Source organism: Microtus ochrogaster, chromosome 17 (assembly GCF_000317375.1).
Source record: "Microtus ochrogaster isolate Prairie Vole_2 chromosome 17, MicOch1.0, whole genome shotgun sequence".
Lineage (NCBI taxonomy): Eukaryota > Metazoa > Chordata > Mammalia > Rodentia > Cricetidae > Microtus > Microtus ochrogaster.
In genome coordinates this window covers 11382427-11397656 of record NC_022019.1, presented here as the reverse complement: position 1 = coordinate 11397656, position 15230 = coordinate 11382427, and the positions used below count along the sequence as shown (strand labels likewise).

The window sequence follows — 15230 nt, the reverse complement described above, 5'->3', positions numbered from 1 at the left end:
AAAAAAAAAAAAAAGGAAAAAAAACACTGAAAGGATATGTGTCTTGGTTTTAAAAGAGCAGGAAAATACAAACAAGTTGACAAGACTAGGTTTATTCTGTAATTTTTATTAATAAAAGTTGACGATATAAAATGAGTGGCTGGGCTTATAGTTTGCTACACCAAAGAAATTAAAAAGCCACTTAAGATGTTACAATAGTTTATGATAGCAATCCTGATAGAGGCATCTTAAGTTTGGCAAGTAGGTTTCCTTTGACTATATAAAACTAACCCTTATAGTTATGAATGAGAATCACAAAACTACCATTTGAATAATAATTAAAAAAAAGTTCCTAAGAACTGCTTGGTGGTTTCAAGGCCAAACTGTAGGGAAACCGCCATCCCTAAAGATCCGGAAAGTTGCCCAACCAAAAATGAGTAAAACTGATCCTTCTGGGTGGACAACTATCTACTTGAAAGCCAAAGGAATAAGTAACAAGACTAGGAGTGCACCCAAGATCCCAAAATAAATTAGTAAAAGTGCCATTAAGAATCATCAGACATATCATCATTGTTTAAATACAAATTCAAATTTAAGTCCAAAAGATACAGTAACTTTATTACATAAAATTTCTCCTGTGTGCTAAAAATGTTAACGTACAAGACATATTTGTGTAAGTGTAGAGGGAACTGTGGTGAAGTTGTTTAATCATTTTTCATTACTGAAGAACAAAAGGCAGTGGAAATATATAAGCACGCAGAGTCCTCTAAATTCAACATTGTTATATTACTGTTCAACCAAAATATACTACCATTCTCATATAAACGCCTGCTCATTCATCTTTTAAAAATAAAGTCCATTCTCTCTCCATAAAGCTTCCTTCAGGACTGACCAAGGGCAGTTCCACACTAACTGGGGCACTCTCCATCTTTGGCTAGGGCCTCAGCACTGGGACAATGTGGGTAGACACCCATCTGGTACTATGCAGCTGTTGCAGTCCATGCAGCACCGTACCTTTAAAAGCTTGTCCCGAGTATACCTTTGGAAAACCAAAAGAAAAGGTGTATCTATGGCAAAGTACAAACAATTCCTTCTGATTCCATAGCAAGCAGTACAAAACAGCTCTTCAGTGCAGCATGGGGCTTCATCTACCAAGTTACTTCCAGATGGAATTCCACTCTGCTGTGCCACAACAGCGAGAAAAGTCAGCTTGTCTACTTGGTATTTCCTAAGGCAAAATGAAATTAAGCGCTGGAAGAAGACTTCAAAGTGAAGCTCTACAACCGTGGCTCTCATTTACAGTAACTTCATGAACAGAAGAATTAAGCAGACACAAAACACAGAACCCTCCAGCATCTCTAGACTGTGAACCCTTAACAATAATGCATGTTCAACATATGGGTGAACAGAACCACACCTCTCTCCGAGATTCCACGGAAAAAGAACACTTGTTAAAAATAGTTCATAAAAATACCAAGGAGACAATAGAAACCCATTTCATTTCACTGCACCCAAGGATATGACACAAAATATTGGTGGTTTAAAGAGGTAGAAGAAAAAGAAAAAGAAAACCAGATTCTCCATTCTTTGTCACTTTTATTCAGTAGTAGGTTTTTTTCCTTATTTTCAGTGCCAGACATGGCAAGGAGTGATTACAGCCAACTGTTATTAAAACATTTGTTCGCAACATATACCCCCATTACCACTGACCCCAGACTGACTCATTTTGTGTGCTTTCTTTAGTTCTTCCTTTTTTTGATATGCCACCACCGAGACCAGGTGGAAAGGGCAAGGGTAAGAGATGGAGGGGGAAGAGTCCAGGAGGCCAGAGAGGAGGAATGCTACAAGCCACAGTAAGAATGAGCTGTATTTAATTTAAAAAAGAGGGGTGTACCCCACAAATGATACAGTAATGAGGATACACAAATCCCATAGCATGACTGAAGGCGTTCACTGTGTTCGACGTCATCACAATGGAAGGCATAAAAAGTGGAGTACAACAATGCTGACACAGTCCAGTCCAGTCCACCAGGCAAGATGGTGCAAGAAGTCATTAAATTAAAAGTGCCCTTCCCTTCCCTTCCCTAAATGGCTAGCAGACATGGAGAACAGCCCGGGACGCATCCACACAGCTTTCTCCATGAGGCTATCAAATGTGTTGTCAAATGGCACACTGTCAAACACTGGAAAGGGGCGCCACAATGGACCGCTCTCTTATAGGTATGAATGCTAGATTCAACTATCTCACTAAGCAGGAAGTGGCTCCCTCTTCTAGGAATGCCAGCCTAATTCACTTTGTCTTGAAATATGTACAGATTGTTTGTAGTCGCTACGGCAATGATGTTCTCCTTGGGGTGCCAAGCTGTATGAAGGATTTTCTTGTTGAAATCTAGGCTGTCAACACTTATTTCATCTTTCTTTCGTTTGCCACTTGCACAGACTTTGCGTGGCTTCAAAACTGTGCGAGGCTTATTGTTTTCTCGTGATGCTTCTAGAGTTATATCCCGCTTTGTGTTCCGGTCGAACATTCTGAAGAAATTATTGTAGGATCCAGTCATGACAACGCTGTAAAGGCAAAATACCCAATCAAACTGTTAACAAGAGATTGTTTAACAAATCAGTGAGCAGAGTGGACTGGCACTCTGCAGGAAGCAACTTCTTTAAACTTATCTGAATTAAGACAATCAAATTCAGGATGGTGCAAGTCACTGACAACCCTAAAACTGTCTTTTTTTTTAAATTCTTTTTTAAAATATTTATTATATATACAAGGGGCTGGAGAGATGGCTCAGTGATTAAGAGCACTGACTGCTCTTCCAGAGGTCCTGAGTTCAATTCCCAGCAACCACATGGTGGCTCACAGCCATCTATAATGAGACCTGGCACCCCCTTCTGGCTTGTGGGCACACACGGAAGGAATGCTGTACACATAATAAATAAATATTAAAAAAAATGTTATATATACAATATTCTGTCTGTATGTATGCCTGTAGTCCAGAAGAGGGCACCAGACCTCATAACAGATGGCTGTGAGCCACGATGTGGTTGCTGGGAATTGAACTTAGGACCTTTGGAAGAGAAGGCAATGCTCTTAACCGCTGAGCCATCTCTCCAGCCCAACTGTTTTTCTTTAAAATTGATTCACACTAAGATGGTGGTGGCCCCTCAGTCCAGGTTTGTAAAGTTTGTATATAATCTTTATTTAATAAGCAAATGCAATGCTCACACTGAGAAACAACCTATAAAATAACTGCTATTTTATAACACAAAATGCCCAGATTATGAAAAATCAAGAAACTGAAGAACTCTTTTAGAATAAAGAGAACAAGTTATGACGCTGTGTCACTTTAAGACAAGAGGTTTTACTCTGCCACAAAAGGACTGAGACCACTTGGTGAGTCTCTGAGCTCTGACCAAAGCTGTTTTTGAAGCCATGGTTGTGGCGGATGGGGGTCTCTGTCCTTTAGGAAGTGGTGAGGGAGTTGGGAAGGGTTTAGTAGTTAAGGACACTTTCTGCTTTTATAGATGCCCAGGTATCTGTTCCCAGCAACCCTTGGTTGCTCACGACCATCTATTACTCCAGTTCCAGTAAAGTTCCTGCCCTGTTTTGGCCTCCATGGGCACCAAGCACAAACATGCTACACAGACATGCAGGCAAACATTCATACACATAAAATTAAGATAAACATCAGAAGAAATAGTTTGAAAAATAAATTTTTTTTTTTCAGGCCGGGTTTTTTTTTTGGTTTTGGGGCTTTTCTTGGACTTGGTTTTTTTGGCCAGGCTGGTCTCAAACTCACAGAGATCCGCTTGCCTCTGCCTCCCTAGTGCTGGGATTAAAGGCGTGCGCCACCATCGCCCGGCGAAAAATAATTTTTCAATACATAATTTGATAGGAATTAATCCAAAAGCCTTTCATGTGAGTGTGTGTGACACATGGAGTCAGAAGACAACCTGTACAAGCTGGTTCTTCCTTCTACTATGAGCACCAGGAATCCAACTCAGGTCGTTGTTTGGAAGCCTTTCTGCTACATCCATCACCCTGTCTGCCCTCAGAAAGTATTCTTGGGGGCTGGAGAGATGGCTCAGAGATTAAGAGCATTGCCTGCTCTTCCAAAGGTCCTGAGTTCAATTCCCAGCAACCACATGGTGGCTCACAACCATCTGTAATGGGGTCTGGTGCCTTCTTCTGGCCTGCAGGCAGACACACAGACTGAATATTGTATACATAATAAATAAATAAACATTAAAAAAAAATAAAGTATTCTTAATGTTGAGAATCACCATACAGCTACCAGACATGGGGAAAACTGGCTGTATAAAATGCCATACCTACACATCACTATGTTTTCTTGACATTTATCCTTACTGGCCTCACATTTAGCAATGACATCACAGGTGGCTTACCCTGAAGCAGGCATCTGAGTAGTGTAGTGTGACCAGCCTATTATTGGGCTTCATGTAAAACTCGGGTACTTATAACTTAAAAACCAGATAAAAGACAAGCATCCCAAGTTCCAGGGCTCTCTGTAACATCTAACACCAGGAAATCTGAATCATATCAAGTGTTTTAAATTCAACTAATGCCAAATAAAGCACCTGTAATTGCTTTAGATATGGCCTACAGTAATTTCAAAACTATCCTTTGCTTTAGTCGGAATACAGTAAGGAGTAAGTGCTTATAAGAACACTTGCAATAACTTCTGTGAAGTGAGCGGAGGGGTAAGAGACACTGAAGTACAACACTGCATGAAGTACCTGCCCCAACAGTTCTCCAAACACTAGAGTAGCAATCAAAAACAAAATCTACCACTTTAATTAACTGCTGGCATATCAGGGTTGTGATTTTTGATTTAAATGTTTCTTGAAACATGGTCTGAGTTACTCAGGCTGGCCTTGGACTCCTGAGTGCAAACATTCCTCCTGCCTCAGCTAGGACTATACAGGCACACACTGTCCTAGCTAGCAATGTCATTTATCTGGCTCATAAAAATTGGGGAAAGATTTTAAAATGATAATCCCAATATAGATTTCTTATGATTTGTGTTTACTTTGAAAATCAATACTTTGTTTTTGTCATTATAGCTCTATCCATGATTACTAGGTTTATTTTACAAGTACCTGGGTGAAAATGACTTATAAGTTCTGTTTTTTTAAAAAAAAAGTCTTATTTTTACCTAGTGTGACAAGAGGGATGAACACATAACAAAGTTTCTTTCCTTACCTGTCAGACCCATTCCAACAACATTCAAATTTGTCAAATATGCAGTCATTTTCATACAGTGAGCAAAGTTTACTTCTGAGGTATTCATGTACCTGGGGAGAAAACATACTTAGTTTATTTCAATCTCTTTTCAAATCAGAAAAATAACTAAAGCTCCATTTAGAGAGTGTGTATACAGAATCACACACCCTCTAATCTTACTTCTAGTCCTTACATACTCTTAGGCAGGCATATTTTCCATGGCACAACTAAGGAAAACCACCTTTCCAGGCATTGTAATATACCCTGACAATCTAAACTAAAGCATCTGTGATTATTCAAATAAGAACGTACACCCCACCACGGGTTCATCTATCTGATGTCTGGTCCAGAATTGGTGCCTATTTGGGAAGGATTAGGTGGTATTGCCTTTATTTGTTTGTTTATTGTGGCTACTGTTCCAACACCATGCTTGACTGCTTGCTGCCCATATTCCCCACCATGAAACTGTAAGCAAGACCCCAATTAAATGCCCTCCTCCATTTTTCCCCCAGAGACAGGGTTTGCTCTGTGTAGCTCTGGCTGTCCTGGGACTCCCTCTGTAAACCAGGTTGCCCTCAAACTCAAGACATCCACCTGCCACTGCCTCCCAAGTACTGGGATTAAAGGTGTGTGCAACCACGACCCATTTTAAATGCTCTGTTTTGTAAATTGCCTTGGTCATGGTATCTCTTCACATGAATCAAACAGTAACTGAGACATCTAAGTCAGAAGGTATTTGAAAATGGCAGATAAGACACTAACAAAAGAATGTTGCAGAGGAATTTAATTTTCACATCTTGGCACTCATTACATTCCTATTGACCTGCTTGCTCCCCTTTAAGTACTATTTTAGTTTAAATTGAATAGACAGCACAGCAAGGCTTTGGCTTAATGACACACTGATTTCTCTTGGCTGTCTGTCCCCATCTCCTCACTCTCACTTACCAATATCATTTAAAAATTCAATAATGGGCTATGAGATATGCTTGTCATCAAGCCTGAGTTTGAATCCCAGGATATGCACATTAAAGAGAACTGAATCCTCAAAGTCATTCTCTGACGCCCACATGTGCGCTCTGCATGCACACACCACTCTCACACACACATGATAAACATTTGAGAGTTGCTTCCTATTTTTATTCAATAAAAATGTATCTCTTTTTTGAGTTATAGTATTTCACAAAAGGGCAATTTTGAAAACTATGATGGCTAAACTACAAAGTAAATCTGCTAGTTAAAAGGCAATCAGAAAGCATAGCACATCTCCACAAGATGGTACCAACAACAAAGACATTTCCCAGTGTTTGCTGAGATCAGAGGAAAAACAAGTGTTCATCAGCCATTCCCTTTTTGCAGAATGAGAACCTTAAGAAGTGACAGTCACCAGGTTGGTATCAAACTTGGGGACTCTATAACAAACCTCTGCAGCATGTTCCAGAGTTCTGGGATTTTATGTGTATATTAGCACACTCGGATCTAAGTTCATTGCAAATGTCCACTTTACTTCAAGTATTGATAGATTTGAGTCATGTCTATGACATTAAGTATTTAAACACTCAGGAATTGAAACTGATGAAGGGCCAGGACAGGATTAGTAGACAGAAAGCAATCAGAAATAGCCTCCAGTCTCAGAGGCCAGCAAGATGACCATACAAATTCAAATGATCTGTTATTATGTGACTTCATCCTCAATGGTTAATCTAATTCTATAGGCAGAACAGCAAGTCAAGTAACACGTAAGGTAGGAACCAAATCGAGCATTCACAATGGTGCAGGGTCTCTCCCCCAAACAAAGGGAGACTGTGAAACTAGCATCTCAGTGTCATGCATTGGGAAGACAACCAGTAGCTCTCCTGGATATCGCCAACACTTTGAAAATAAAACACTATTTCACTCACATTTATTTTGAGAGTTGAAAAATCAGACTCTTGAGGTGTGTGTTTGTCCTACTTTTGTAAGCACCACACATTTCCTAAGGCTGCTCCAGATCACTGTTTTCTACACCCTGGTCCACAGGCTCTGCTGGCCTGTGCTGAACTGTGTACCTCAGTCCCGCCTATCTCTGACACAGGAGACATGGGTCAAGGATAGTAGCTCTCTGACAAGGAGAGAATACTGAACTTACATTCTGTACTGAAGAAACAAATCCAAAAGCCATTGGTCAAGAATTCAGGCCTTTTTAAACTTGAAAATGAGCTAGGAGGTAGATGAGTCATGTTTGGTGGGTCAAATTTAAGCTCTGGCTCACTGTCATTCTACACTACACACTACCTGGAGTACATTCTCTGCTGAGAGTGTTCGCTAGCTCTGCTCCAGCTCACACTTCTTCTGTATACAAAGCAGCATACCAAGTGGCCAGTATTAAAATTAAGTAACAAAATTAAGTTCCCCTGCAACCCTATACGGAAAACATACACTTTACACAGGCAGGAAGAGTAACACATCCATACACTTAACACAGGCAACAGTAACATCTTCATGGCTGTCTGAGAGAAATGTACCACTCCAAACAACCTGCAAGAAGGACCTCTATACCCTGCCCACAGACACACACCTTCAAAAGAAACAAACTGAATACCTGGTATGTCTCCACAGGCCTGTCTTCCATATTCAAGTCCCAAATTTTGACTGACAAATAGTCTCTAGTCATCATATAGCGACCACTATGGCTGAATTTTACATCAGAAATAGAGGAGATGATTTCAGAAAAAAATGACCTGTTGCTGGGATCTTCAGGTTCTTCAAACACTGAAAACAAAGGGGAAAAGGTTTAATATTTGGGATTGGATAAAATCATTTTCTAAAATAATCATTCAAGAGAGGGGAAAATAAAAATCACGGGCTAATTAAAAAAAATTCTGCCAGCTTTGGGGACACATTTCCTTTCAAAATTTCTTAAGAAAATGAATGATTGCTACAAAGTGCAGAACTCTGATGATGTAGGGTCTGATTTTGCACAAGAAGACTCATGTGGGACATTTTACCTCAGTGCACAATCTGCCTCACTGTCTCTATTATTGTCACTCTTGAAAACCACCTCCCACCCCACCCATCCAAACTTCCAGTTGCCTTATAAAAGGATTTTATTGACTGGTATATATATCTGAGGTGTTTTTTTTTTTTAATGTAACCAAAGACAAGAAAATCGTTCCATAACTCATCCCTTTTTATTTTATGTGTATGGTGTTTGTATATATGTGCCTGTATCTAGGTGTATCATGTGTGTGCAGTGTCAAAGAAAGCCAGAAAAGGATGTTGGATTCCCTAGAACTGGGGCAAACATTTATACAGTTGTGAGCTGCCATGCTCTTAATTGCTGAGCCATCTCTCCAGCTTCACCCATTTTAATGCCACTGTTTTCCCAACATTTTATAAAGAGAACTTTTCATGAGGAGAAGGGGGCTTCCTAGTAAGTTCCAAAGGTTGAGGAAAGAGGGATGAAAAAAGAGGGAAAAAAAGAAAGCTCTGCTTGAATACACAGTTGGAGAACTTAGCCACACCTCCACCTCCAGACACTCCAAACCCATGTGCTTCCTGTAGAATAAGTCTCATGGGTTGGGAAGCTACCCACAGACACACAAGCCTGGCAGAGTCTGAGTAGACCATTTTAAAGAAAGGGCAGACATAGACTTACATTTAGAATGCCTGTCACAGAGTGCAGATGCCCTCATGTCACATAACCGAATAGTTCCTTTACTGCTGCTGTACACGAATGTATTACAGCTATTGGGATGGAATTCTGCTGCTGTAATCACCTCTGTGAGTTCTTCCATATTGGCCGGCTTGATATCCACAATATCTACACAGCATTTCATTAAGGAATCTCCATTCAAAAAAGAGCAAATAACTAAGACCAAGTATTTCTTCTTAATGACACTCTACTCCTATACAAGCAAACCCAGAAATGTTAAAAAGTGTTTTGTATTTTTTTTTCTTTTTATTGAGAGGTCTCATCAATTATATAGCCTAGGTTGGCCTGGAACTCCTGGTCTGCCAGCCTCAGTCTGCTTAATGTTGAGACTGTTAAACAGTACTATCGCACACAAGCAGTAACAAATCTTTAGATCAGTTTCAGGTTTCAATGTTAATATTTTTGTAATTAAAGCCTTAAATATCTTACAAGTATAGCAAAACACTCAGATTCAATATTCAGGGCACAAAAGAAATTCCCTAGAATTCTATAAATCTATTTTGGGATCAGCTCATATGATACTTATTTCTATTTTCTCATGAAGGTACTTTTTCTCAGTTTTAATTACTTAAATTAAGAGGGACTGGGGAGATGCCACAAAGATGGAGAGATATCACAAAGCAAAGAACTCAAATACATTAAGGAGAGAGAAGATAAATCTAACATGACACAGTGATTTCTTTACCAAACACCAAACTAAACAAGCCAAATGGATACTAAAACTCCTGTCTGTAATTTCCAGATGCCAGAGATTAATCCGCAAATCATCCGCTGATAAGTAGGTTTCATAATCACTATTGATAGAAATTGAGTTGATGTGGTAGGTATGGGCATTGGCAAATATTCTCCGTGGACTGGCCTCCACCATTAGATCCATGGGTCTAAACACTGGCACCTGTCAACAAAATATGAAAAACCAGATTCACAAGAAAACAAAGATCCACAAGAAAACAAAACGTAGGGGAATAGATTAAGAATGAGTTTTTTGAAGCCACTGTTGTTGGTTCTGTGTAAGCACCAATCTGAACTCCCCTATATCCAAAACCAAACAAATAGTACTAGGTTATAAGCAATATTTCTGGTATATACCAGTACATTTATGGTTTGAATTAACAAGGCTAAGAAGGAAATGAAAACCCAGTTTCTTATTCTTAGGATCTTTAGCATAAAACTGTAAGATTCTGTCCATTTCTACTCTCTGAGCTCCAAAGAAAATTACTTTGCAATGACTAAGATTCCAATTCTGAAAGCCAAAACCAGTGATAGACTAGTGTTAAACAGTCTATGTGTGTCCTAGCTCTGCCTCTAGTAGTGGTAAGACCTCGGCAGAGCTGTTTCAACGAGAAAGATGCAATGTCCCATAAGGAACTGTCCACCAGTGGGGCCAAGAACAGAGCCCTTAATGGTATCTGTTTGGAAGCCAGGTTATAAAAATACTGACAAAAATCACATCAAAGGCATTTTCCTTTCTTCAAAGTCAGGGTTTCTTTATAGGCCTGACTGTCTTTAAACACACACCATGTAGATCAGGTTGGACTCAAACTCACAGAGATCCACCTTCCTCTGCCCTGCTGTGTGTGCTAGGATTGAGAGTCGTTTTTATTAAGTGCTTACCCGTAGTGTAGTGACTGTAGTAGGATCTCTATACCTTCCATCTTCCTCTTTCAAGTTATAGCCTTCTGGTCTTTTGTCTCTTTCACTGATTTTCCATAATTTTATTGTTTTATCTGGGGAAAGAATTAAGAAAGTCTTCAAAAATCCAGAAATTACTTTAATTCTGATAGAAAAGCTATTTTAAGTATGCTATTTAATAATTCACATAAAGGAATTTTTAACTTTCCTACCTACCCCCTTTCTTTGGTGAGACAAGGTTTCAGTAGGTACCCCTGACCATCCCAGAACTTGCTATACAGATCAAGCTGGCTTCAAACTCAAAATGTTTTTCCTATCTCTGTCTCCCAGCTGCTGGAATTAAAGGCATGGGTCATCGTGGCAGGGTCTTTTATTTTGTTTGTAAACAGGGTTTCACTCTGTAAACCAGATTTCCAAGAACTTTTTTTTTTTTTTTTAGGTTTTTCGAGACAGGGTTTCTCTGTAGCTTTGGAGCATGTCGTGGCACTAGCTCTTGTAGACCAGGCTGGCCTCGAACTCACATAGATCCGCCTGCCTCTGCCTCCCAAGTGCTGGGATTAAAGGCGTGCGCAACCACCGCCCGGCTCCAAGAACTCTTATGAGGTTCGGGTGCTCAGATTAAAATAGCACCCCCCACACACACACACACCAACTACTCTTAACAACACCAAAAGAATCCATGTGCCTTTTCATCTTCATCAAGCTAAAGTCAGGTCTCGAAAATAGAACTGTTTCATGTGTAAAATAAAGCTTGTGTGCATACTTGCGCAGTATTCAATGTTAAATCTAGAAAATACACAATGGACTCAGCACTGTCTATTCCTGAGCTCCCTGGATCTCAACCCAATATATGTTAAGGAAGACCAGAATCCCTGATGGCATGGAATGATTTCTTTAAATTTGCCTTTTCTCCTCTTGAATCAGTGATTACCAAAATACAAATGGAGGCCTGGAAAAGTGTTTAAATGCAAATCCTCACCAGGTAATAGTGCGATAATCCCAGCTCTTGGGAGGCAGAAACGAGCATATCTCTGTTTGTTTGAGGCCAGCCTGGTCTACAAAGCTAATTCCAGGACAGCCAGAGCTTCACAGAAAAACCCTGCCTTGGTATATGTGTGCATGCAAATCCTCTACCCCTTCAAGACAAAAATTCCTATAATTCAAGGATGTATACAATAGCCCATTTAAAAATTTTTTCCATCTTGGAATTAAGTTTAGACATATAGAAAGTTTCAAAGATAGGTGTCTCCTCATATACCTTTACCCAGTCTCCCTAATGTCAACGTCTTAAGCAACAATGACATACTTAGATTTAACTAAGTTTCCTACTAACTCCCTTTTTCTGTTCTAGGATTCAAACACCAGACAGCATTTAGCCATCAAGCCTCCTCAGTATTTAAATATGCCCCTAATTTTGATCGTTTGTCTTTATCTAGATAGCTGTGAGCAGTGGTCACTCAATGTTCCTCTTTGGATGTTTGGAAGAACACAATAATAAGCTCTTATACAAAGGTCTTATAGGCTCTGTCAGCATAACTTATGGTTGGTAGCTCATGTTGCCAAGCTTCTTCTCCATGGCACAGTGGCACACCTGCTCACTATATTCTTTGGAAATAAAATCTACCCATGTATTATTTGTAATTATTGTAATTATTTTGTAACTATGGTATGATTATACTTTGTTATAATTCTAAAATCATATTTTTATTCAAAAGCAAGACATCTCTAATGTTCTTACATAGCAAAATTGAATATCCTAGCTTTAAAATAGCTCAGAAGCCATTTAAAAGCAGTGCAAGTCAAGGGAGATAACAGTGACAGTGTGGCCATTTCTACTGCCTGCTTATAAACTCGATACGAAATGAAATGTAAATAGAAACTGCTAGCTTCAGTAACCTACAATCCTACGCTCTAGTGTAGATCTTGTTTGCAATTCTCTTGTATTTGTTATGTGTTTCCAACGCACTATTATTTAGTTCATAAACTGACAGTTAAGAAATAGATGCTCAGATACAAGTCATATATATATACATACATACTTTCTTTTCTTCAGAAGATGTAGACATCTGCTTAGAGATCCCCTTCTGAAGATGAGGATGACAAATCTGCCCCACCCCCTCAGCTGTCTTCCGCCTATTGAAATCCATCAACTGTATAAAAGGTCCAGAAAGGAAACTTGCCAAACTTTCAGATGAGGTGAATTAGTTAGTGTTCTTTTTTTACATTTACAAGGGAAAACAAAACAATATGAAAAAGCCCTCTAAAGCAAACAAACCACCCTGAAAAAGTTGGATATTCTTTTTAGGCATATTTTTTCTTAACTGTGAAGCTTGTGACTCAGAATGTAACTATTTTTATTGTCTCAGTAAAAAGACACACAAAACTGAAGTCCTATGGTATGGGACAATTGGGCAGGAAGTATAGGTGGGACAACCAAACAGGAAGTAGAGGTGGGTCAATGAGAACAGGAGAATTCTGGGAAGAGGGAAGCTTCCTCTGCAGTCCTGTCCAGACACAGAGGCAAGATATGACTTCACCCTTGAAAAAGGTACTGAGCCATGTGGGTAACACAGATAAGAATAATGGGTTAATGTAAGTTATAAGAGTTAATAAGAAGCCTGAGCTAATGGGCCGATCAGCTTATGATTAATGTAGACCTCTATGTGATTTCTTTGGGAATCGGGCAGGACAGAAACCTCAGACAACAGTCCTAGGATAATTACATGGTCTCAGTGTAGTGCTCTGGGGAGCAAGAAGACAGGAAATAAATCACCACAGAAAATCCACTTTTACCTAGCATTTCTGCCCCATAGCGTGTGCTGTGTGAGAAGGACCAAGTCCACAGAAGTACACAATGGAGCATGATGTTATAGCTCTTAGCAAATGACCATTCATCTCTCAAGCTTTTTTCTTTCTAAAATGTCTCCTCTTGCTATTTCCCTAAACTGCCAACAAATAACTCAAGGTCTCTATAACTTTCCTGCTACAAGCAGAGGGTCAGAATAAGGAAAACCATGTGGCAAAGTTCCTTTTGTGGAAATGTAGCTTTACCTGCAGTTTAAAACTTCATTCTTGCCAAAGGCTGTGAGAGCAACCTATTTACTAGGGGCTCTTGTTCATCATGGTAATCAGGTATCCTGGGTGTAGAAGAATTAGCAGGACTCAGTAGAGGCAAACAAAGTTTGCTTTTAAATTTATGCTTCATTTTATGTGTCTGAGCTTTTGTCTGCACTGTGTATACACTGGATGCCTATAGAATTCAGAAGAGGTGTTGGATCCCCTGGGACTGGAGTTAGAGATGGTGAGACACCATGTGGGTGCCAGGAATCAAACAGTGGTGCTCTTTAATCACCGAGCCATCGTTCAGAGTCAAGGATTTTTTTTTTTTAAAGAACACTCAAAGAATATAAACAAAATACAGTTATCCCAAGTAATGTTTTTTTATTGGTATAAAGACCCATGTTGGGCGAGGGTTAATGTTGTATGCCACATTAAACAAGGACCATACAATGTATGGATGCTGACATCTTCAAAGCATTGGATGTAACTCTTTCTATACCTCCCCTATCCCTTCATACTCAAACACAAATGTTTATAAAATGCTAACCTTTTTAATACTGTCATAGTGAACCCTATTTTTAAATATAAACACTTAACTCCCTGAGGTTATCTTAGTTCTCTTAGAAATAAGCAGTAATGCGCCCCCCCCCAACAAACACAAATAAACTGTTCTATCAGGCCTATAGTGGTCTGAACTGAATGAACCATGGCCCCCATAGGCTCGTATATTTGAATGCTTAATCACTAGGAAATGGCAGTGTTGAGAGGATTAGAAAGTGTGGCCTTCTTGGGGGAAGTGTTTCGCTGGAGGAAAGCTCTGAAGTTTCAAAATCCCATGCTCAGTCTGTTTCTCTTCCATTCGCCCACAAACCCCAGCTTGCTGATCAGGGTGTAGCTCTCAAATACTTCTCCAGCACCATACCTGCTGCCACGCTTCCCTCCATGGTAACAGACTAAACTCTGAAACTATAAACAAATTAAATGCTTTCTTTTTAAGAATTACCTTGGTCTTGGCATCTCTTCACACAGTAGAGCAGTGACTAAAAAGGCCCTTAAATAATATGTAAAAGTAGTATTTTCAAATGTAGGCATCCAGTATTTAGAGATACTCTCCACTGTCTACAGATACAGAATACAGACCCCTGGCCAAGCCACGGGAGTTCCTATTAGCCTCAACCTCAAATGGTCCCCTAAGTTAAGGGTCATCACAGTTGAACATACTGACTACATCTACAACCCTCATCTCAAAGCCAAACAAAGAAAATGCTTATTCGGTGACACTTTTGCTAGAAGAGCAAAAAAGGCAGTCTATGGAAGATGCATGTGGACGAATGATAACTAATGATCTGCAATGAGGTAGGGTGGGAGTCCTGAGCACTCACTGCGCCCCTTTACACTACTCTCTCTGCTTGAACTCTTGAAGGCCTGTACTTGATCCCTAACTTTAGAAAAAGTAAAAAATCCAAACTGCCATGAGGTAGGCCTTGTGGCCCAAGCTTGCAACCCCAGCCTGGGAAAGCTAAGCCCAGCCTAGGCTAAAATGCAAGACTGTCTCATTATCTCCCTTGCCTTGTACGTGCAAAGAACCATTCATATGAAAAGACAGGAAAACCAGTGTGTGTG

The 15230-nt window shown here is 39.7% G+C and overlaps 1 protein-coding gene across 3 annotated transcripts in view; it reads right to left on the bottom strand.

Annotated features, from left to right (window-relative positions):
* Positions 1–97: 97 nt before the first annotated feature.
* Positions 98–15230, bottom strand: part of Ppp2r2a (protein phosphatase 2 regulatory subunit Balpha) — a 59361-nt gene continuing 44228 nt past the window's right edge. For all 3 annotated transcript variants that reach the window (XM_005355475.2, XM_026783223.1, XM_026783222.1), the window contains 6 exons: positions 10530–10642; positions 9633–9810; positions 8859–9023; positions 7803–7972; positions 5204–5295; positions 98–2544 (listed from right to left, as the gene is read on the bottom strand). In XM_005355475.2, coding sequence (XP_005355532.1) covers positions 2265–2544; positions 5204–5295; positions 7803–7972; positions 8859–9023; positions 9633–9810; positions 10530–10642 — 998 coding nt within the window. In that variant the 3' untranslated portion in view covers positions 98–2264. The remainder of the gene's footprint in view (positions 2545–5203; positions 5296–7802; positions 7973–8858; positions 9024–9632; positions 9811–10529; positions 10643–15230) is intronic.